This window comes from Ostrinia nubilalis, chromosome 3 (assembly GCF_963855985.1).
Source record: "Ostrinia nubilalis chromosome 3, ilOstNubi1.1, whole genome shotgun sequence".
Classification (NCBI taxonomy): Eukaryota; Metazoa; Arthropoda; class Insecta; order Lepidoptera; family Crambidae; genus Ostrinia; species Ostrinia nubilalis.
The window spans coordinates 6,111,126-6,135,698 of record NC_087090.1 but is presented as its reverse complement, the minus strand read 5'-3'; the positions used below and the strand labels follow the sequence as shown (position 1 = coordinate 6,135,698).

General features: G+C 35.8%; 4 protein-coding genes across 7 annotated transcripts; 2 read left to right on the top strand and 2 right to left on the bottom strand.

The window, feature by feature from the left end:
• Positions 1 to 213: 213 nt before the first annotated feature.
• LOC135087741 (hemocyte protein-glutamine gamma-glutamyltransferase-like) lies at positions 214 to 4,696 on the bottom strand. The gene is made up of 9 exons (XM_063982514.1): positions 3,935 to 4,696; positions 2,961 to 3,844; positions 2,659 to 2,854; positions 2,394 to 2,582; positions 2,083 to 2,302; positions 1,743 to 2,007; positions 1,382 to 1,666; positions 1,166 to 1,291; positions 214 to 1,093 (listed from the first exon to the last, which is right to left on the bottom strand). Exons 1-9 carry the CDS (start codon positions 4,569 to 4,571, stop codon positions 941 to 943), a joined length of 2,955 nt encoding a protein of 984 aa, XP_063838584.1. The 5' UTR covers positions 4,572 to 4,696; the 3' UTR covers positions 214 to 940.
• Positions 4,697 to 6,912: 2,216 nt separating this feature from the next.
• LOC135088268 (transmembrane protein 231) lies at positions 6,913 to 8,519 on the top strand. Of its 2 annotated transcripts, XM_063983143.1 has the most exons (5): positions 6,913 to 7,328; positions 7,408 to 7,577; positions 7,672 to 7,800; positions 7,893 to 8,121; positions 8,215 to 8,519. In XM_063983143.1, exons 1-5 carry the CDS (start codon positions 7,190 to 7,192, stop codon positions 8,469 to 8,471), a joined length of 924 nt encoding a protein of 307 aa, XP_063839213.1. In that variant the 5' UTR covers positions 6,913 to 7,189; the 3' UTR covers positions 8,472 to 8,519. The 2 variants fall into 2 exon arrangements, with proteins under 2 accessions (XP_063839213.1, XP_063839214.1); XM_063983144.1 differs by lacking the exon at positions 7,672 to 7,800.
• A 98-nt stretch (positions 8,520 to 8,617) lies between these two features.
• On the bottom strand, positions 8,618 to 9,746 carry LOC135088269 (mitochondrial import inner membrane translocase subunit Tim21). Its single transcript, XM_063983145.1, has 3 exons — positions 9,306 to 9,746; positions 8,999 to 9,181; positions 8,618 to 8,848 (listed from the first exon to the last, which is right to left on the bottom strand). The coding sequence occupies exons 1-3, from the start codon at positions 9,642 to 9,644 to the stop codon at positions 8,699 to 8,701; spliced, it is 672 nt and encodes a 223-aa protein (XP_063839215.1). The 5' UTR covers positions 9,645 to 9,746; the 3' UTR covers positions 8,618 to 8,698.
• A 3,012-nt stretch (positions 9,747 to 12,758) lies between these two features.
• LOC135087740 (solute carrier family 66 member 2) lies at positions 12,759 to 24,453 on the top strand. 3 transcript variants are annotated; one of them, XM_063982512.1, is made up of 6 exons: positions 12,759 to 13,179; positions 13,450 to 13,586; positions 14,156 to 14,233; positions 15,737 to 15,953; positions 16,582 to 16,714; positions 21,550 to 24,453. In XM_063982512.1, the coding sequence occupies exons 1-6, from the start codon at positions 12,977 to 12,979 to the stop codon at positions 21,604 to 21,606; spliced, it is 825 nt and encodes a 274-aa protein (XP_063838582.1). In that variant the 5' UTR covers positions 12,759 to 12,976; the 3' UTR covers positions 21,607 to 24,453. The 3 variants fall into 3 exon arrangements, with proteins under 3 accessions (XP_063838582.1, XP_063838581.1, XP_063838583.1); XM_063982511.1 differs by having other exon boundaries at positions 14,108 to 14,233; XM_063982513.1 differs by lacking the exon at positions 14,156 to 14,233.
• The last annotated feature ends 120 nt before the right edge of the window (positions 24,454 to 24,573 follow it).

Sequence of the window (24,573 nt, the reverse complement as noted above, 5' to 3'; positions counted from 1 at the left end):
TAGAATTAGATGACAATTTATAATGTCCACCCACTCTTTAAATTTTGACAAAAAATGATTACCTAAGTATGCATCTTGCATCTAGAATAAAATTAAACTATGAAAATTAAAAAAATACCTAGTTACGTAAATATTTCGGCATTATACTGTTTCCTAGATAATATTATTGATACTTTAACATAATAATAGGTAGGTAAAAATAAAAATCATATATTGCAGTGAATGCTTTTTATATTTTTGAGATCCCAAAAACACACAAACACAGTGCAATCACATAATTTGATATTAAAGTAAGTAACGTATATTTTTGTATTTTTATTTATATAATTAGATAAATGTTTTATAATAATAAAAAATCATATTTTCGACATTACATACTTATAATACAAATTAATAATTAATTTCCATTACCTTAAACCTAAACCTTATTAAAATTATAATACTTATAATTAAATAAGATAGATGGCACTTGGAGCATCGGTTATATCCTTACAATTACATAAAACAACACGTCATAACCCATAAAAATATAAACTTAATAAAATTCACACAGTGACAAAAATGTGAGGATTTTTTTTATTATTTTATGCATTTGATCGGTGAATGTGTCGCACACAGCTGAAATATCGATAAATATGTCCTTCTTTCGTAAGCCAAGTCGTCGTAGTTATAGTAAAGTAAATAGAAAAATTAAATCTAGTCAACACTGAGACTGAACACTGTTGTGTACAGAGCCTTAAAAAGTTTGTGAGGAAGTTACACGTTAACACGACCATGTACGGCGTTATATGGATTTTAAGATGACGACTTCCTCCTCTTGAACATACAAGTGTTGTTCCGGCGCTACATATGAGACGTAGGAGCGTTCCATTTGCGCCGCGGCAGGAGAGGTAGGCCCCGGGGATGTTCGCGGCGAGGCCGCTCGGGGCCCGGGGGCTAGCTAGCCGCGCACGTTCACCGTCGTGCAGCCGAAGATCTCGTCCAACTGCCGCGACGAGAACGTCACCACAATACGACGTTCCCCATGTCGTCGTGGCACAAACTTGTCCTGGTAGTTCACGAACTCACCCGGCTTGACGTCGCGGAAGCGGATCTGCAAAAGAAATCACCAATTAGCTCCTCACCCTGGTAATTTCTTGAAATTCATAACCAATCCGACACAAACCTGTCGTGGCCTCTGCACGCCGGGCCCTTCGAATGTGAAGTAGCAGTCGGTGAGATGAACGTTCAATGGATTCTGGAAGCTGAACGTCACAGCGCATTCTTGTCCCATGCATGGTTGACTCCTCACCTAAAACATTATACATTTTTAGCAACAAAATGTAAATAACCATTAAAGTTGCAGGACAAGTCTTTTAAAGTACATCAATGTGGCACCCACCTGCACTTGCATCCTTGGCTTGTGAAGCGGGAAGTCATCTTCATCGGACCAGGCCTGACGCGTTTGCTTGACGTATGCCATAGCGTGCACCTTGATCATGGAATGGTCTACCAGCTTGTCCATGTACTCCTGGGGTGTGACGTGTAGCTTGAGAACTTCACGCTGGCCAGCCCTCACTATGAATTCACCCTGAGCCCTTCGGAGCCGAGATGCAATCGCTCCGGTGTAGTAGCAAGAGGATGCAGTCAACACGCACCAAATGGTACGATCCTCGTGAGATTTATTCTGTGGGGAACAATAAAGGTGTCATTATTCGTTTAAAGTAAAGAAACCAAAGAATTCAAAATCAGTTCAGTCGAACCTGAATATTCATGGTGCAGTCGAAAGGCTGTCCATATGGCACAATGTCAATGTCCATAAGATCAAAGTAAACGTCCTCGAAGTTGCGGTCAGGGTATTCGTAATACTGTTGCAGGCGCTGGTAGCCACGGCAAGAGGCGATCACTGCGAGGCGTTCAGGAGACGAGCTATCCACTGTCTTGTATTCGTGAGTGATCTCAAGCATGTCGCTTTCACCTTCGTCGTCATCACGGTTAGGATTCTTGGTAAGAATTTTCCGGCCCACTCTGTAAATTTTACACAAGCCATTATTTACCATTGTTTTTTTGTCTCCTAAGGTTCTCCAAAGTCAATCTACTTACTGATATTGATTCGAAGCCATTCTGATGAATCCCCATTCCGAGTTGTCTTCCTCTTGGAAGTGGCAAAGTTCAGCGTTAAGCTGGCAGTACATGAACGGTGTGTCGTATTGGAATCCAACCTCCCCACGGCGGACCGCTTCAACACTGGCGGGACCGCAGTGGTACACCGATTCTGCTTCCTCCTGGGGTGTAGAATCGATGATCTGCCAGCCACTGTATCCTAAAGTAGCAGAAAATATACGTATAATAATAATGATGATGACTTGATTATTCTCAGTTCATATTACGAGTATTATAAGCAGCATACATACCTTGAGGCAAGTCCGGACGTTGCATCCAAACATCGTTCCAGACGTGGAAATTCCAGCAGGAGTCGTAGCAGTCCTCATCTGGACCATTAGGCACTTCGTTGCCATCACGGTCGAAGTACTTGTCGACAGTGAAGGTTCGGTTGGTGTCATGAGCGGATACGTAATTGGTAACCGAACGGCATGGGATACCTGCATCATAAATAGACATTAGACTTTTTCTCAAAATGCTAATAATCTTAGTAAAAAAATGATTCTATAGCTTTACCCAAAGCTCTGCAAATGGTAACGACAAGACCAGAAAATACCCAGCACTGCCCGTATTCAACTGGTCTACCGCCATCTGTCAAGTAACGTTCCAAGATGGCCACTGATCCCGTCCAAGCATGTGGTGCCACGCCATCCTTGTATTCGCCGTCATAACGACCTACCATGAGCCCATCGTCGTCGTGATTTGAATTGATCTAAAAATTGATTTGATTATAAAAATATAACTTTTGTTTTGTATAATTACAAAAATATAACTTTTGTTAACTACCAATTAAGTAGATACAATTTTTTACAACTCACCATTGCTGAAATAGCCCTGCAAACTCGTATCGGATTGCCGCGCTCTGAGTGCTCGAGACCACTGCGTTCCAGCAGGTACATACAAGCAGGTAGAACCACGTCATCAAACTGGCCATAAATCCATTTGCGTCCCTTGGGCTGGCGCCATGTGCCACACCATATTTTCCCTTGTTCATTAAGAACGTACTCCTTCCTTGAAGATTCGTTATCCATGTAAACGGGATCCTCACGACACCATGGGTTGAACAGAATGTAAACATCTTCGTCACATTTGTAATCGTGGCGGTTGTCACGCTGGCCAAAGCGGTTGGTCTGAACCCAGCAGTTCCATACACCCACAGGAGCGGTGGCCGGCACGTGAACTTGGAAAGTAATCGTATTTCCATCTTGTCTTTGGATGCTAATGTCCCACCGATCCATATCATGAGCAAGAGATGCCAAGTTCTGCATGGACCCGTGCCGAGAGCCATGGCGTGAACCATATCCACGGCCGAAGGTGGAATGCTGCGTAGTTCCACCATAACGATCGATCATTGGTCTGTCCATAGGCCCATGAGGGCTCAGCGGGCTGTGCTGCAGTGGCAATGGCTCGTTACTGAAGGAGCTACGACGTACACCATAAGTAGTCGTTTCCCTCATTCCGCTCATTGGGCCCATGGAACCCATGGTACCCATAGTTCCCATTGTACCCATCGTTCCCATTGTGCCCATAGTACCCATAGAGCCCATGGTGCCCATGGCCGTGCTATTATCTTGCATTCGAGACATGCCCATGCCCATGCCCATTCCCATCATGTCACGAGAATGTTGGAAGACTCCTTGCTGATTGCTCCAGTTCACAGGCAAGACAATCCGAGTACCCTTGGTGACGCTCGGTTTAGGTCCTGTGAAATAAAATTTATTTATTAGGCATATTTACATATTTACAAATGAATGATGGACTAACTAAAAAACCGTACAAAAAGAATATTTACCAAAGCAGAACACGACGCGGATCATATCCTGCTGCTTGTCATAAGTTCTATCAAATCGAACGGCGAAGAAGAAGTTCTGCCCCCTTCTCAACACAGGGTTGGGTAGAATGTTATCGTTCACCAAGTCATATTGCTCAGTGTGGTGATCCTTGGAGTTATCTCGCGAGTAAAACTCAGTGAGCTCTACTTTCAACGGTTGCTGCGAGTAATAACTTTGAGGAATCATATCCATGGTGTCTTGACGACGACGACGCTCATTCTGATCTGCCATCTTACAGATCAAGTTATGAGTGTATTGGGTGTTCGGGCTATTCCTCATGGAATGCTTCATGCGATGCAACGATCCGGTGCTATGGGAACGTCCAGGGCGATGCTGCGCCGTGGGACCCGCTCGCTGCATCGGCCAGCGACGGGTTTGCCCAGGGCGCTGACAGAAACTCGAAATATTGTAATACGCCGATAGACCAGGCACGTAGTTCGAAGGCATCCCACCAACAGTCATCTGCTGCTCTCTCATGCAGCTGAGAGTGCTCATTCCAGATGTTAGTCCAGTTATGCCACCAAGTCCCATTCCAGTCATGCTGGATGTCATGCTTGAGGACATCCTGTCCATACTAGATCTGCGGACCATGGACATCTTGGCGTAAATGCTGTACGTAGAGTCGATTTGACCGTCTCCGCTGTGGAGCGCACTGTGCTCCGGGTTGACACCAGAGCGAATGCTGATGTTGACAACTTTTGGAGCCCTTTTATAGTCGGAGACTTGTTCTAGGATCGTTCACCGCTAAGGTGTCAGTTGTCAGTAGCGGCGCCTGCTCGGCTCGGTTTCTGGCAGTCCTATTGTTTGTGCTCACCAAGCGGCACCTAAACGGGATCTGTCCACCGATACGCACAAACTAGGTATGGAGCTACTTACCTACGGTATGTTATTCAAATAGTTACATAATAGAGAATTATAAGTTACCATTTTTATCCTAAATAGAGTCTTAATTTAAAGTATAAATCTAAACACTAACCTACATAAATTATACCTAGTACTTATAAAATCTAAAATCCCAAAAACTGTAAAAACACACACAGACACTTACCTACAAAAACATGTGAGAGGCAGTAAAGTACCTACCTTCTTAGCTGGTTGGCGATGACCAAGATGGTTTTATAGTTTGTTGTCATTAGAACTCTCGACTCGAACGTCATATTTCGTGAGAAGACTACAAGTAGCACAAAATTTAACTTACATTCGTAAACATTTACCATTAGATAATGGCTTTTCCATGTGCTTTATTCTGGTAGTGGGCTATTTTTACAAGTAATCCTCTTGTAAGAGCTGGTCTTTGAAATGTAAACCACAAGTTAAAATGAGATAAAAAAATCTTTAAACACTTTTGTTGCTGACTGTACTAACAGTCCGAGTCCAGCCTTTTTACTCCTTTGTTTTAAACTTTGACAGTACGTCTTTTGTTATAGGACGAGCACCCACGTTACACTAGGTAATTGACACCAGCTTCTGTAGGCCTACCAAGTAGGTACTTAGATTAAGGTAATTAGCAGAAAAATAAAACAAAGTACTTATCTAGTTAACAAACGTTCCCAAATTAAGCAACTCAGAAATTCGAGAAATTAAGTATTGCCGTACTATCTTGTTCCCACTACCGCAAATCCGTGTTACGGAAGCTCCAAGCATATAAAAATAAAATCATTGTCAATAACTAGACATTGTAATCCTACTAATATTATAAATGCGAAAGTTTGGATGTCACGATGTCTGGATGTTTGGATGTCTGGATGTTTGTTACTCTTTCACGCAAAAACTACTGAACGGATTTTGTTGAAACTTTAGGTACAGTATTACTGTTTATAACCCAGATTAACATATAGGCTATAATTTATGACGATCTGTGACATAGTAATTTCACGCGGGTGAAGCCGCGGGCAAAAGCTAGTTATTTCTAAATAGATTTACAACAAATAAAGTCTTCAAAGTACTACATTTTTTTAGGAAAAGCAGTAAAATAGAGAAAGAGAGAGAGATCTAAGTAATTATTGTACTTGGTTTATCTTTGTTTTCATATTACCGAATAATAATTATCTACCTTACAAGTTTTTTTCAATGTGGCCTTCAGGTTCATCAGATAGTTGAATTTATTAACCATGAGATAGAGACTTTTCTTCAGCATGATGTAAAATAAGTACCTAAACTAAACAAAAATTAACTTGAATTGAAAAAGAAATATACCTAATCAAACATGAAGTGATTATGGAAATCCTTGGGGATGACTTCCCCGGGAAGCTTTTGTCCAGCAGTGGACGTCATTGGGCTAAAAGGAACGAACGATAAGATTCAATGCTTTACCACAACAAAACAAAAGAGCAGCGGTTTTACTTACGAGTAGGTGATAGAGCTAGAAACTGCTTAAGTAGGTAAGTGAAGTTTTCTGGATAGTAGAGTCGCGAGCAGAACCATAACATTATGAACCTACATAATATTATGCACAATATTTCAAACCAAAACCTTTTTAAACTTATTTTTTTAATAATAATTCATGTTGAATGTTTCTCTTAGGCGCTTTTACTTTTTCAGGCGTGTCGTCGACCGACGCGCCCCTTTTGTGCTCGCGTCAACTGCGCAGCTAAACTTAAATGGCCATATCGGGGCAGATTACTATCGATTACTTTGCTGCATCTCAACATTGTCTGACTGCGTCCTCTTCCTAGCTACATTGTCTGAAAGAGATCGTTTCATAGCGATAAGACCACCTAAATCATTTATACTGTATCTTTGTATATTTTTTCCTTTCTTGTTCTATTTTGTGTGGAGTACGATAGTGTTTTTAATAATTATGTATTATTATTGTGACTAACTTAACGAATATAACATATAGCGTAAGGTACTAATGACAATAACCCTCCTTCTGGCGCAGACGGGTAAAATATACCTATTAGTAGAGCAAGTCACAGATTAGAGAGTATGGAGCAAGTCGAGTTGAGGGCGCGCGCATGTCCTGTGTGCTTGGGCTTACATTTGTGTTGCTATGGTAACAAATTGACAGAAGTTCTATGTGACATTGACAACGACTGAAAACAAACCGTAATTTGTTGCTGTTGTGTTTATTGAGCGATTATGTGCTGTGTTTATTTAAGTTTTCATGGGGTACAACGTAATTAAGCACAAACACATCCATTTTATTTTAACTTTTAGCTAAGCAAAGAAATAATAAGTAAGTGGTCGGGTAAGTCGTGGTAGAGCGGTTCAAAATGGGTCTGTATAAATTGTTCAGTTGCAATGTGGAAATTCAGTATAAAAGTTGCCTTTTATCGAAAGCTATGCTGTTTACGTTGATAACAACTATGTTGAATATAGTTTTGCCTTTTATTGTTGCCTACAGAAGTAAAGGTGAGTGGATCAATAGAACCGACAAGCAAATGAAAATTATCATTTCTGTCTTGTTGCTTTACCTATTGCTATTTTTTAGGATTCTGGTTGCGTTCGCATACCTTTTACGAGCAGCCATTAGTTCGTTTTACTTACGAATATTTAGTAGTAGCAGAAACCGATGATCCTAGTCAGCCAATAGTATGTGGAGAAGCTGCTCTCCTGAACGAAGACGCTCTAAATGGAGAAGAAAACTGCGCACAACTACAAGTAATGTACCATACCATCACATAACTTATGTTTCAATACTTTTTTATCATAATTAATTTAAGCCTACATTAATTATTCATGTTGATTACAAAAGGTCCAAGAATTTGACTACAATTATGATGGAAAGCATGAAGCTTTAAACTTCAAATTAAATCTGAATGTACCAAAACACAGGACTATCACTTCAGTTCTCATAATTCTTGGTTTGGAATTCAAGTTGAAGGTAAATTCAGAAAATACTATTTACTATCATACCTACATATTATTATAAAGTTGCTTATTAATTATTACATTTATGGTATTTTTTTTTTTCAGTCAGTATGCCCATTGCAAATGCAGAGTTTAGCTGTCATTGACAATGCATTTCCAGTAGCACCATCTGGATTGAAATTCTATGGGGATATTGAGCTCTACCAAGTGTCACACCTGCCATGTGAACCAAATATAATTCATACCAAATACAACAGCTCTTTATTCAACCATAAAAATAATAACAATGACAATGTTGTGGATCTTATCCTAGAAAACTATTTTAGTAGAGAAGGTGAGTAATATGGAAATGTTTGTCTATAAATAACTAGGTATGGTTATTATGGAAAAATAAATAGACTTCTAATAATCTTACAATCCTTTTCAGTTACTACCCAAGTAAAGACTCTACATTCAAGAAGTCAAAATGGTCACACTTCTTCCAAGGAAATAAATATTTACCTCAGAGTGCCAGAAATGTTGATTAGATATCTTCCAAGTATATTACAAGAGTTAAAATGGGCTTGGCCACAGTACCTGTCTTTAGTTGTTGTGTTCTACTGGATCTTTAATAGAATTAAGAAATTTGTATTTAATAATCGTCTTCTTATGGCTTGGGAAGTGGTGCCATGGAAGAAACACTGACATAATATGAGAAACCACCAAAGATCTCACACTAGCCAATTTATTCATACAACCAAAGTGATAAAATATACCAAATTGATAACATATTTGTTTCATTGATTGAGTTAGGTACATACAACTAACATTAGGATTAAATAATACCAGTATTTAACTAAATAACAATTTAATAATTACTACTTATCTAAGATTCAATTTACAAATTATACATACAGTTTTTCACACTAACATTACTGACTGAGCGTTAGAGTTGGCAGGGCCCCTCCAAATTTAGTTTGTGTGTCCAGCTCAGCTCTATTATCTTCAATAATAAATGTTTTTCCACTGTAGTCATCGAGTTGGACCAACAAGTACCGGCACATATAATTTCCATAATCATTCTGAAACAAGAATTCTTCTAATTAATGCTAAACTATAAAGAAAGCATTATGCTGCATATGTTTATATGTGGTACAATGATATTTTATGGTGGAATGATGATGAAAACTAAATAAAACAAACAATAGTCAGGCTACCAAACCATACCATACCTGCTTCATGTCCAATTCAACTACAGCTTTATTCCTAATGCCTTTGATGTAAAATTTCATTCTCATGTGTTTGACTCCATCCTTTTCATACACAGCATGACTGACATGAGTCCTCCGCCTGCGAGATGTTTCTTCTCCATATCCTTTTATTGGTGCACCTAAGGCATCTTCCACCCTAGGGTCCTGGAATAAGGTAATGGAAGTCAACCCTAAGTTTATTTAGGAGATCATTTCTTTTAAAATAATACACTTCTCTAATTATTCCAAATCCAAAAAATCAAATAAATGCAATTTAAAATAAACTTACATTTTTACACTTTTCGAGAGCTGTTGAATAAATGCTATTGGCGCTATTACTTGAAAATAGCTCTCTGAAGACATAGTAAAATATAATGCCAGTAACTCCAACACCGAGCAAAATTACTCCAGTATAGGATACGGTCTTTGTCGTTTCTTTAATCTTTTCTCCAATGGGTCGCACATCTGTGGAAACTTCCGCTCTTTCTTTACTTTTCGCCAAACTTGTGTCCTTATCTGTTGAATAACATCGGCTGTATCCAAATTTAGTCACTTGTGTTATTGCAGGAGAAAACTCAACCGTTCTAATGATTCGAACAGTTGGCAAAAATTTTGAAATGATTGTCATATTATTAGGCAAAATTAAATGAACAATGATTAGAATTATTTGGTTTTGTTTTTTAATGCAATGTAAAATTAACCTCTGGCTCCCAGCTGTTGACGATTGACATTGACAGTAATGACAGTGACATCTCACATCAATGTCAAATTTAGGCCACGTACGTTCCGTTATATGCTATAAAATAGGCGCCCAAAGGCGCGCGCAATCCTTGTGTGTCCCAGAGCCCCGATTACGGTAACTTTTATAGATGACCCACGCTGAACTGTCCCACCAAATTCAATAACAGGGGGGCGCTACCATCGTTCAACTATATGGTTTCCAACTTGGCAAAAATCAGAAGCAGCGATCCGGTATTGACGGTGGCGCCCCACTGTCAATGTCATGCATAGCGCATAGGACAGTTCAGTATTTTGGAACTATAACGTCAACAATCCAGACACGCTTCTCGATTCTGCGATACGATTGGTCGTTCAACAGCGTACGTCAGCTGTTTTGACCAATCGTATCGCAGAATCAGAAACGCGTCTGGATTGTAGACGTTATAAAAGTTACCGTAATCGGGGCTCTGCTTTCGGATGGTATAGCCTGACCAGGAACATAAAAACCCTGGCATAGAGGCGCGTCAATTGCATTTGATAGTGCAACACTGAGTACAGTCGTACCTGTGTTAAATTAATAGGCTAACTTTATGTATCAGGATTCAGGATTACGGGCTAATTTGATATTTTCATAAATTAACGAAAAAATATTATTATAGGTAACCTGGTTTAAATAAATTAAATGAAACGATCAATCGAGCTAGTAGGATTTATTTTATTATTCATCAATAATCAAATTCAGAACTTGAATATTCAACTGCAATGTCTGCTCATGAACGCTTCAAACTCGGTACTTCTTTCCCAATTCCATAAAATTCAACACTTAGAAAGTGACAAAAAAATTTAAAATAGGTAGTTGAAACAAACCACAGCTAATTTTCATAGTGGACTGTACTATACGATAAACATGTCAGTCAATTTGACAACCTTTGTCGGAAACATTATTCAATGAAAATATTGTCCGATCCCTTAGTATTTCTCTTCGACAAATACTTTAACACATTGTGAACCACTTTTCTTTCACGACTATAAAATATTTTAGCAATTTAATCCACAAAATCAATTGCGCACATTTAAAATAAAGTTTGTTTACACTTTGACAGCAATAGACTGACATGCAAGGTGACATGTCAATGAAGTTTTCAGTTACTGTTGCCATTAAAATAAATTAGTACCATTAGTTTTCCGCAACATGGCGAGGGTTTTTATGTTCCTGGTCAGGCTATAAGGTAGGTATAACAGAGATATAATAAGTAAAGAATAGGGCATGCTCTTTGCTCTCAAAAGCAAAAAATCCCTTGTCCCAACCAAGCGTGATGTTATTGGCGCATCTAGTTCTAGGGCTATTTTACAGGAGGGGGCCTGGGAACCCCTTTGGGGGGGAAGTAATGACCGATGTTGATGCTATAAAATTAAATGCTCATATCACAATAGGATTATCTATCTATGTCTGATATTATCTTCGTTGACGTTATTGACAGCATGACCACAGATCAGAGAGTACAGGGTGTGGAAACTTCCATACAACGGTCATCGAAGTGAAACTTGCTTCCAAACAGCGACATCGGTGAATAAATTCAAATACTTTTTAACTACCCTAAAACGCTCTAGATGTCGCTGCTCCTGTTTCCTTCATATTTTCATTTTTTTCTTAATTAAAATAATATATTTGAGAATATTGTTAATTACAATGTGAAAACTTTTTTTAAATGAAATTAATTTGTTTTAATTTAAAACTGAACATTGACATTTTTGTTATAATTTACATAATAGAGTAGTAGAAATTACTATTTAACATATGGCAACTTTGTTTTTCCTCCAAAATGGCCGGTGTTGTTTTTGTTATGTTAAATGCATTCTTGTTTTCTTAGCCATCATTTAAGTTTTCTGTGGCCCTATTAAAGTATTGAAGAGTCGTCGAGTCAAATTCAAGTTCATTCCTTCGTACCTGCTGCTGTTTTGGTTCATCGGAGTTTTGTTCGTTCCTTCGTGAATCGCGAAGAAACTTTCTGTTATGTTCACAAGTGATCTGAGTTTTCTCAATGTGCAAATGCTTTTTTAGTGTTGTTGAAAACTTTGCGAAAAGACGCTTTTGGTGTATAATATTATGTGTGTTCATAAATAAAGTAAAATTATTAAATTCAAAAGTTTTTGTTTACTTATTTGCATTTCCATGTGCAATGTAGAATTTTTCCAAATCCATTGTTTTGAAAATAATACAATACGTACACCATAAAGATAAATATTTTCAAAATAATGGATTTGAAAAAATTCTACATTGTACATCATAAAAACAATAATTCTTTGAAGGTTATGAGGGCCTATGTGTGCGTGAACTGTGTGTATGTGTGCGTGGACTTTATGTATGTATGTGTGCGTGTACTATGTATGTATGTGAGAGCGTTACGTACGTAGGTTAAGTACAGGGAATTTAACACCAGGCTGTCAATTAGTAGGCTCAAAAATTTGACAGAGAGGGTTCTCTATTTCCTATGTATTACTTTTCTCTATGAGAGAGTATGTGAGCATGACGGTGATGACGGGTTATGACAGCTGCAGTGTTGCCAGAAGGTTACTTTTGTAACCTTTTAGGTTACTTTTGAACTGCATTGGTTACTTTTAGGTTACACTAATGAAAAGGTTACTTTTAGGTTACTTTTCAGAAATTGTAGAATTAACTTTTACAGGTTATTCAGTAAAAAATATTAATAGTGACAATTTAAAAATTATGTCATAAACTGCATTTAAACATGAATTTGATATATTATTTGTTAAAAAAATGAGGTTTAGCGAATGTTTTTTAAATCCATGAAACGTTTTTATACGACCGGTCACTTTTCGGTCTTCATGGTCAATTAGGTAAACGATTGATGATCAATTGTATTCATTTTCCATCCATGGACAACCTTACACAATCGCTCCGCCGCCGGTTACTTTTTATTCAAAAAGGTTACATTTTTTTATATTTATGGTAATTTCTGACAAGACCCGACTGGCAACACTGGACAGCTGACAACTTTAACTATCGATTGATTTGTGTGTGGTAAAATTCTTCATGTGAAGTTGTTGTTTGCTTGTTCGTCGTTCCCTAAAATTAATGTACATTTTTTAAATATTTGTGGTTCAACAACAATGGATTTGTTGTAAAAAAGATATGTGTGTAGTCTTTACTTATAAATAGCCATCGAATTTAATTTATTACTTGGTGCATCTACGAGGATACGTTTAAATTTGTAAATAATGGATTGGATTATTTCGGATGAGTTGGGTCTGACTGTGGGCCATCTCGTGGGCTGGGGAGCGGCTGGTGCTATGATTATTGGAGGTGTAGCGCCATACATTCCACAATACAGGCAAATAAGAAGGACACAGGATGCTGAAGGCTTTTCCCTTTATGTCTGTCTAGCTCTTCTTATAGCCAATACTCTTAGGATATTATTTTGGTGCGTATTTAAATCATCATTTGCGTAATTTGCGTTACATTAATTAGAATTTAAAACAATCTGTCCTTAGTTTATTACTCCAGACATTCATACCTATTTGTATTTTAATTCAATACTAAATCTAATACCAGATGTCATTAGTAGGCAGCATAATAATTAATGCAATTCATTAAGAACCAGTATTTTAATATCAGTGATGATTACAATGAAAATAAATTCTATAACTTGGTTCATAGTGGATTATAAATTGTTTGCTCTTTTGTCTTTCAGGTTTGGAAAGCGTTATGAATTACCACTATTAATACAAAGTATTGTTATGAACATAACAATGTTTGTCATGATTCACCTTTGTGTGACTGTCCGTAAAAAGAACCAAATCATAAGGGCTAGAGAAAGAATATTTACAGGTATGTACCATAATATGACATCAATTTTTATTTCTAGGTATTGGGTATTTATTAAGTAAAATTAATTAATTATTTGCTAATTTGTCTGCATTTTCATAAGCAGTTATTTCGAGAAAGTTCTATAAAACAACATTAACAACAAATTATAGTCTGGTGACTTATGTACTCACTAATAATAATGTTACTATGAAAGCAATATAATAAAAAAAATTAATTAATCCAAAATCCATTTATGTAAACTTAGACAAAGCCTAAAAAATTTATTTTAAATCAAGTGAAAATTCTTATCATAAAATTGTTGAGTTCATTGGCAAGTATTATTATTATTTTATTACTTTTTTATTTTGTTATTTATTGCTTGTTACTTTTTTTTTATTTTGTTAATTTTAGTTGCTTGTTTTGACCAACTAATATTATATTTTTATGTATTACTTTATATTATGTGTTTTATACTAATTTTCATTTTATGTTAATATTATTTTATGTTCTCTTTGGTGGTTGGTGTAAATGATGGACATTAGGTGCAATATTCATGTTATATATACTGTTGTGTTGTGTGAACGGATCAGCCCAGCCCGACGAAACTGCACACTGGCTCGACCAACGCAGCGGCATCGCAGGGCGGGAAAAACCTCGCCGCTTCTATGGTAAGAGTCCAATCGGGACTTCGATCATTGATGTTTGCATTCATGTTTTAATGATTAGTCATCTTTATTATTTTTGTTTCAGCATTCAATAATCATCATGCTTTGCCATTGTGTTTGGATGGTTTTGTGATCTTATTTTTTTATAATGTTATGTTATGGGTAATCAGATTTTGATTATAATTTTTTATTTATTGTTTTTATTTTTTGTTGGATAAAATACCTAGAATGATTTAGAACAAAGTATTACACCTATTTTTGTGAAATAAAGAGACAATTTTGATCAAGTCTGGTTAGTTCTTATTATATTTTTTGTTGTAACATACAGTGCCCATTATCTATATTGAATTGACTGACAGAGCAATGCCCGGGTCAAATTTGTGTGTCTGCAATGTTATCTATGGATGTCATTTGCCTGTAACGCTTTCCTTATTAGTTATGATTGTTTGTTATCTTAAAGACTATGTAATTACTATTACTATGTTATTCAAGTTATTTGTGATGAGTTCAAATTTGCATGTGTTATAAAATTTATTCTAATCATACGCTTTACTGCATCAAGGTTTTGGGACCAACCATTTATGTTCATGTGTAATGCTGGTTTCGGATATTTAAGGTTGTCGCATTTTAATACTAGTTTTAGACCATTTGTAATTAACCAAAACTTACTTAAAAAATTACGAGGGAAGGTACACACAAACATTATTAATGTTCCATTTATAATAACACCTCTGAAAACAAGGGTACACTTTTCCCTGGTCAACAGTTAGTTCCGAAGATCCTACCTCGCAATCGATCCTCTTATCAATCACTATTGGTTTACATTTTCGAAGGATGTCCTTATCTGGATCAATCCACTCATTCTCATAAACTTTTATAACTTTGGAAAGTTATCCGAGAATAACTATAAAACATCGCATTATCAAAATAAATTACAATAAAATAAAACTTTTTGTGAGAAACTTATCATAATATGATTTTTTCAATGACTTTTTTTATAATAAATAGCTTCTTATTAAGACGCACGCGCGATAAAGACTCCGTGACAGACCGACATACACGCGGCAGAAGATAGTTATTATTATTTCCAATTCATTCATCTTACGATAGTTCGTAGTTTCTTAATTTATGTAGATTTTCACTTACCGGCTGTTTTTTTAATTCGGATTTTTTTCTGTTATTTATTTTCTTTATTTTTCTGTTAATTTAATTATCCTTTTGCAAGTCCGACGAATTTTGCAAAATTGGTTGGTGGGTAAAGTGGACCGTTGTTTTCGTATGAAAAATTACTGTAAATATTTTTTATACATAAAACAAAAGAAATAAATCAATTTATGAAGGTATTGTTGAAACATATCTCCGCAATGATCAATGATAATGATACCGTCGCCAGCACATCAGAATTTACATTGCAAGCACTTATTACAATTCCCTTAAAGCCACGATGTGCCGTCGGCCGTCGACCATACTACATCGAAAAGCTTTTCAGTAACACTTTTTTTTCAGATATGGACAGAAAGTATTTCTGGGCATGGACAGACTTCCAAAGCTACTTGGACTGCATGCTCGTATTCTCAGTATTTGGTGCGGCGGTGACGTACCTACTGATAGAGTTCTCGCCGTTCGTTGAGCTGATCGGCTTCCTAGCCGTATTCACGGAAGCCATGCTCGGCGCGCCACAGATTGCCAAAAATCATCAAAACAAAAGTACAGAAGGGATGAGGTGCGTATCAGACTACATTATCAATTCTTTATCAGATCTTGTGTAAGCAGAATATAAAAGTAGATGGATGGGAATGCACTTAACTACACTGATAATAATTGATATGAGTCTTAAAATATACAGTTTTTAAATGCATTTTGATTAAACCTTCATGATTGCTAAGCAATATTCTTTAATGTAACTCTACTGTAAATTCTAATAGAAACAGATGGATCATATTTTTGTATTCAAGTTCGCGAAAGAGCTCTTAATATCATGTCTAGTTTTAAAAATCTAGTAGGCAAGGCAGATAAAATTGGACTCTATCATTCACTAAAGTTTCTGAGTTCGATTCCCTGGTGACATTGTTTTAAATATTTTTTGTATCTATGCCCCAATTAGCAGAAACTGCAGTTTTCAGATTTCTTTGCAGATTGTGTCGAAAATAAATTTCAATACGAGCTTCGGACAGTTTAGGTAACTAATACGGCGCATCGCGTCGGCTAAAGTCATACATGTGTGGCTAAAATGAGACACTAAAAAGTAATTATTACATAGTTACGACTCACACGATATAAAAAAAAGATAAGCAGCCCCCGTCCTTTGTTTTTGCTGCGTTTCAATGACATTACGTTTTTTTTATTTTCAGTGTTAGCATGGTGATAATGTGGACTTGCGGTGATGTTTTCAAGACTGCTTATTTCGTTTTAAGAGAAGCCCCGACGCAGTTTTGGGTGTGTGGAGCGCTTCAAGTCTCTTTAGATGTAGTAATTCTCTTCCAAGTAAGTTTTCATAGCTATAGCATTTTATTTTATTTTCTATTTATTCACCACTAGCTTTCCGCCCGCGGCTTCGCCCGTGTGGAATTTTGTCTGTCACAGAAAAACTTTATCGCGCGCGTCCCTGTTTCAAAAACCGGGATTTAAACTATCCTATTTCCTTTCCCGGGACTCAAACTATCTCTATGCCAAATTTCATCAAAATCGGTTCAGTGGTTTAGGCGTGAAAGCAAGACAGACAGACAGAGTTACTTTCGCATTTATAATATTAGTATAGATTTAAAACTCAAGAACGATCGTTGGACTCGTCTCCGGCCTGACTAGCGAAAAAACCACTTAAATATCGGAAAACCTCACAAATTAATTGTTAGACAAATCAGGTTTGGATCTCCACAATATTGGATACGGCGGAGCAATTAACAAAAATACACGCCACACACGTTTATTATGACTTACTTATCTGTTCTTAATTTATAAAATATCACGCCATTCATTGATTGTTAAGCAATACAAAGTTCACGGGGTCAGCTATTTTAAATACATTTTCGGTGCTAACCATGTGCTAGGTAGATGTCATAATATCTGTCTAGCGCTTCGCTCAGTCAGTACCTGACGTATGGGAGCGGCAAGGGAGAGTGTTTTTGTAACGTCAAACGTTTGCAAGACTTGAGATTTATATGCTCTGTCACGTCGACTTAGGTGACATTTCATCCGAGAAAATCTGTGGGTCTAGACAAAGTGCAAATTATAATCGCAAACCAGTCGAAAAGTGGTCGAAAAGCCCCTTTTTTGTATGGAGTTTTGACGGATTCGATTTTCGATTCGATCAAAAAGTGCGTTTTGTCTAGGGGGGCTGATCCGCGGCTGAGTTGTCTCCCTTTCAAAGGACAATGTTCGTTCTCCATACATTGTTCGCCGTTAGATCAACAGTGCCGAAAAAATACTTTCTAGGTTCTAAATGACACAAATCTTTATGTAAGAACAATTATTCCTGGCGGACCAATTCTATAAACTTATTGATAGCAATATTGTTATCATAACCTCTTACTTACTAGTATTGTATTATATTATTTTATGCACTTCGATTTGGGAGATGTTCTGTATTGTAGTTGTCGCAGCCAAATTGTATTATAATATTAGACGGGTTTTGGAAATAGCTCGGCGTTCCACTTTTATGATTTACTTACTTACATTTTGCACGTAAATAAATAACATGAATCCTATGTTTACTTTCCACTCTTGATATTTAACACGTGACTTACCAAACTAACTATCTCCATGGTTACCGTCTTAGTCTATGCATGACTAGGGATTGAACAACTTTTAATTGAATATTATTAACAATTCTCGATTATTATTATCGATTGAAAAATATTCGGTATTTGAATCGAAAGATATATTCAATTTTATCAATATCAAAATATTCAATTTTAATAATAAAATAAATATTATTTACTACCACCTATGAAATGTTCTGAAAATTGTCTGGAGCGCTCCCCCAATCCTGGGTTTCCCTTTCCAAGCTGAGAGGACATCATTTTGGTTCTATCGATACATTATAAAGGTACTTAATATTTGAAATGTATTACCAATTATTGTTATAAGCATTTTGAGCGAATAAAACTTTCAATTCTATTAGAACTTTAGACATTTCTCTCACTTTAAGCGGCATTGGATTTTTCATCGGATTTTGAAACTGTTACAGATATATTAAAGATGATCCCATATTGTTGTCATTGTCTATATCAGTGTTATGATCACAATTCTTTTTATTTTATTCATGACCTTCGACCAGTTGGACACATTAGATAGCTTCTTGTAGTATCGTGCAATATATTTTTAACTTTTAATTAAAATCTAGTCATACTGTAGCAATTTGGACGATTTAATTTATTTACAAGATCGGTATCTTATTGTCTATGATGACCGCAGTCAACATCACTATTACATGGATTCCTAACAATGAAGTACGGCATTGCCTTGTGCCGATTTTACATAGATTTTATCGACACAAATTATGGAACTTCATAGGATATGGAGCAGGCCACGCCCTAAAATGTCCGGATGTCGTCATAGTATTATGGAATACATATAAAAGACTTTTATTATTTCATTTTCTAATCCTCAAGTGTCCGTTACAATCTAATTAATATTTAAGTATTCAAAAAGTAAGAGATTAATTTTGATACTTTACTGATGTGCCCAGGAATCTAAGGCGGTTTCTGACAATGTCCTTTGTTAGGTGTCGAATCATCCGCAAAATATTTATCTTCGGATGAAACGTCACCGTTTCTAACTTGGAAGATAGATCTAATTTAATTAAATATATTTCGGATGAGATGAAACTTCCAAGTTAGTAATGTTTGGTAACAAGTTAGTAACAAGGTGACGTTTCATGCGAAGATTTTGATCATTTTGCGGATGATTCGACACCTAACAAAGGACAATGTTCGTTCTCCATACATTGTTCGCCGTTAGATCAACAGTGCCGAAAAAATACTTTCTAGGTTCTAAATGACACAAATCTTTATGTAAGAACAATTATACCTGGCGGACCAATTCTATAAACTTATTGATAGCAATATTGTTATCATAACCTCTTACTTACTAGTATTGTATTATATTATTTTATGCACATCGATTTGGGAGATGTTCTGTATTGTAGTTGTCGCAGCCAAATTGTATTATAATATTGGACGGGTTTTGGAAATAGCTCGGCGTTCCACTTTTATGATTTATTACTTACATTTTGCACGTAAATAAATAACATGAATCCTATGTTTACTTTCCACTCTTGACATTTAACACGTGACTTACCAAACTAACTATCTCCATGGTTACCGTCTTAGTCTATGCATGACTAGGGATTGAACAACTTTTAATTGAATATTATTAACAATTCTCGATAATTATTATCGATTGAAAAATATTCGGTATTTGAATCGAAAGATATATTCAATTTTATCAATATCAAAATATTCAATTTTAATAATAAAATAAATATTATTTACTACTACCTATGAAATGTTCTGAACATTGCCTGGAGCGCACCCCCAATCCTGGGTTTTCCTTTTCCAAGCTGAGAGGACATCATTTTCGTTCTATCGATACATTATAAAGGTACTTAATATTTGAAATGTATTACCAATTATTGTTATAAGCATTTTGAGCGAATAAAACTTTCAATTCTATTAGAACTTTAGACATTTCTCTCACTTTAAGCGGCATTGGATTTTTCATCGGATTTTGAAACTGTTACAGATATATTAAAGATGATCCCATATTGTTGTCATTGTCTATATCAGTGTTATGATCACAATTCTTTTTATTTTATTCATAACCTTCGACCAGTTGGACACATTAGATAGCTTCTTGTAGTATCGTGCAATATATTTTTAACTTTTAATTAAAATCTAGTCATACTGTAGCAATATGGACGATTTATTTTATTTACAAGATCGGTATCTTATTGTCTATGATGACCGCAGTCAACATCACTATTACATGGATTCCTAACAATGAAGTACGGCATTGCCTTGTGCCGATTTTACATAGATTTTATCGACACAAATTATGGAACTTCATAGGATATGGAGCAGGCCACGCCCTAAAATGTCCGGATGTCGTCATAGTATTAGGGAATACATATAAAAGACTTTTATTATTTCATTTTCTAATCCTCAAGTGTCCGTTACAATCTAATTAATATTTAAGTATTCAAAAAGTAAGAGATTAATTTTGATACTTTACTGCTGTGCCCAGGAATCTAAGGCGGTTTCTGACAATGTCCTTTGAAAGGGAGACAACTCATCCGCGGATGGGATTTTTTGGACGAAATGTCACCTAAGTCGTCACGTCATAATATCGCAATGTCCCCTCCCGTGCCGCTCTCACACCTCAGGCACTGATTGAGTTAAGCACTAGACCAGCGGTTCCCAAACTTATTTAGTCTACTGCCCACTTTGAGAATAAATTATTTTTTAGCGCCCCCCATTTTTGTAGTCAAGAGTCGAGCTCAGTCGGTGTCTAAGAGTCCTCCTAGTAGATGACGTCTCCCAAGCCTCTACACAACGTCCCGATTTTTTTTCTGGGTCTCTTACCGCCCTCCTTTAAGCCTGCAGCGCCCACAAGGGGGCGTTATCGCCCACTTTGGGAAAGACTGCACTAGACCTATAAATATACCATTTAAATTCAGAATTCCTGTGCAGTATTTATCGTAAATCAAAAAGCAAAGCCTATAAAACATCGAATAGCGCTCGGTAATTACGATTGCCGTCAAAATTGGGTCATAAACTATTGTTAATGGTGATTTTTGGAGCAACCTACGCGTTTGCATTTGCGTAACGAATTTACTGTAATGTAGAGAATATGTAAAATTGTCTTGAATAAGTACGAATTTTCATTTTAAATATGGTTCAGTTGGAATTTGAACCCATGACTTTCTTTACGTTGATGCAAAGCGGGCTCACTAGTAAAATTTTGTTTGGAATAATAATGTTTTGGAGTAGGCCTAGTTTATAATTTTAATTTTACGACCTTGTTCTTGCGAGTAAGCGATAAAGACTTCCGTGATTGACCAAAACCCAATCAAAAGTTATTCCGGAAATCTTTGTTAAATGTTGATTTATCCGACAACTCATTTTACAGAACATAGGGTTTCCATATTTTATGTTTCAAGTCTTGTTCGAAACTTGTAAAAACACCAGGTTTTTGCACCAGGGCTCTACTTAGCTACTATGATAAAATAAATATCACCATTGCATAGCCAGTTGCAGGCTACAGTTGTTACCGTAGTATGTTACATAAGCGACGATTTATTCGATTATTTGTTGTTTCAGGTGTGGCTATACCGCCACAACACGGCGGCGGCGCGGCGCGTGCGGCGCGGCGACTAGCAGTGGACCGAAACGGACTTATAGCACTCGCGCCCGCGGGCCCACACGCCTTCGGTGCCCCTTTGCCTCCCACGCTGCTTATGACCCAGTCTACCTACATCTAGGTTGTGCTACTCGAACCGACTATACTTTCGGTATACAGAGTGTACTTTTCTAGTGTGCGTCGTTCCAAATTTGAAGCTGGAATTGTGGAAAATGCTGAAAGGAGTCTCCTAGCCGATTTTGGTGGATACCAAAACGTTATCATCAGATTTTCTGGAAAAGGATTTTAAGAAAACCAAGTAATGACATTCGGCAAACTAAGGGAATGTGACAATTTTAAAAATTTAAGGATGCAGTTTTAAATTCAAACAAAATTGATCCTAAATCTCTTGCAGCTATTCTATAAAGTTTCGAATTTGAAAAACGCTTCGTGAAAATTCACCTCGTGTAAAATTCACTACCTGCACAACAACTAACCAAAATTATTGTCTTTAGATGAATTTACAGTAGAACTGTTTTGAAATGATTTTACCTATTTTTTATTTGTATCAATTTCATAGGTTCGCGGTGCTATAGGTTTGTGCCTAAAATTGAATATACCAACGACGTTTAGTCCTTTTAAATATTGGTTACCTGGAGTATTGTTACTTGAATTTAGACGTAATTTAGGGCGAGTAGAGCAGCTTAGTGAATATCAACTGGCCAAAATGCCGAGTGATTTACTAGTCGTTGTTTAGAAGCTTTACAAATCTTGTTACGGTCGACATTTGTAGTTTAAACAAATCTTTTATTAAAACAACGATTTTTAAATTAGTCTAGTTTAGTTTTACATTGAGTAAATCTAAACTATTCGGAATTGATAATAATTATCTAGTTCATATAATGTTTCTGTACAATTCTACTGTAACTGGTATGGTACAATTTATCGACATTATATAATGTTTTATAGTAACTAAAGGGTGTAAATAAATTTATAGTTACATTATTTTTAGCGAAATCATATCTATACGGGCTATACAAGAGAACGGGTTCCTTATTATTCCCATATTAAATGTTGCTGTAACTATAGGTATAAGATTACGTAATTTCCAAAGGCACTCGGTTCTTTTGTACAACCTGTATATGAAGAATATTAGGACTATTGCTGCTGTAAATATTTATTAACATTAGTCTAATAAGTTTGAGAGCAGAAGCAATTGTTGACAACTTCCAAGATTACTTCGGGTCTTGAAGCCTGTTTTTTATTATAAGACGTCATCTAATTATATCACATTATGTTCACCACATTTATAGTTGTATATTACTAAATCTGAGATTTATATAAAGCGTTTGGGCTTCCATTTCCAATGGGTTTTCGTGATAGCTGATTAGATCATTCCAATAATATCATTAATTATTATTAATTACGCCCTAATGGCGCCCAAACTTATAAAAACAGTTGAAAATAACATTAGTATAGTTAGAAAGAAAGGAATACCTTACATAAAAATCGTATAGACGCCAAAAAAGTTACGTTCAACGTTGAATGCACAACTAAAGCCAGTCTATACCTACTTGGAATCGATGTTTAATTGAAAATAATAAATTAAACCATCATTTACAATTATTTTACTCTCTTATAATGTATCCTTCATAATTTTCAAATAGTTTTGATAGGTATCTATTTGTGATATTTTTAAAAATGCCTAAGCAATAAGTTGTGTCACCTACATGTACAAATACTAAGAATTCAAATAACTTAGTACCTGTGTTGGGTTTATTTAAAAGTACACTTTCTTTGTATTAGAATGAAATGTTGATAAATAAATATTTTTAGTCAAATATTTTCTACTCCATTATAATAAAAATGGCAACCTATCTTAATTTTATAAACAAATAATGAATAGGTTGTAATAGTCAATAATTTTAATACAAAAATAAAGTAGATAATTCTCCATAGATGTTGTTTGTAAATTAAATAATGTGCAATAACTGTGTGATAACTTATCGTGGTCATACAAATTCATTAATGCACACTGTTTCATATTTGTATCTTGTGTTTAAGAATAATAATATTGATAAATTATTGACGATTAAATGTGTGACAATTTGTGTGTTGTACATAAGTTTATAGGTGAGAATAAATAGTGTAATTTTTCTAGACATTTCAATTATCCGTTATGTAATGAAATAGATTTTTTTTTAAATTAGTCAATATTTTTAGCATTTGTTCCATGTTGATTGTTGATACTTAGCTAAAGTATCGGTACGTTTTCCAATATTAATTAATTTAAAGTCTTCCTTTTTTGCAATCCTCTATGGATTAATAGACCAATTTGAAATTGAAATGAGCTGTTTGTTTCGGGAGTTCGAATTGATCCACTAGGCAATATGTACATTTCTACTCACATCAGTATTATTAAATGATTGTAATAATAAAAATAGACATGTTTAATGTAGAAGCGCTGGACGCAGGCCGCTACCAATCGATCAACATGGAAAGCATTGGGGGAGGCCTATGTTCAGCAGTGGACGTCCTGTGGCTGAAATGATGATGATGATGATGATGTTTAATGTAAACTCAATTACATAAATTGTATCTGTGAAGCTTTCCTGATATAAATGATATCTCCCAAATAAACCGCTACGACCTCAACACGAGAGATACTAAATATTTCAATAAAACATATCATATTTATATTAAATTGTATAAAATTCTATTGTATGGGTTAAAATCCAACTAGACATTCGTGTCAATTACAATAATAAATAGGTACATGCTTGTACCTATAGTGCGAAATATTATGATGCTGATGATGACGTATGCATGTTGTGATTTTATTAGATACGATTTCTTATACGAAATAAAATATATTGTTTTTTAAATCATTGTTTAAATTCTATAAATCCAAATACCTACTCCCATTATTAATTAAAATAATCTTAATCACATTAAATGAAACAACAAACAAGATCCAAAAGTGTAATTAACGGTAGTAATACGAC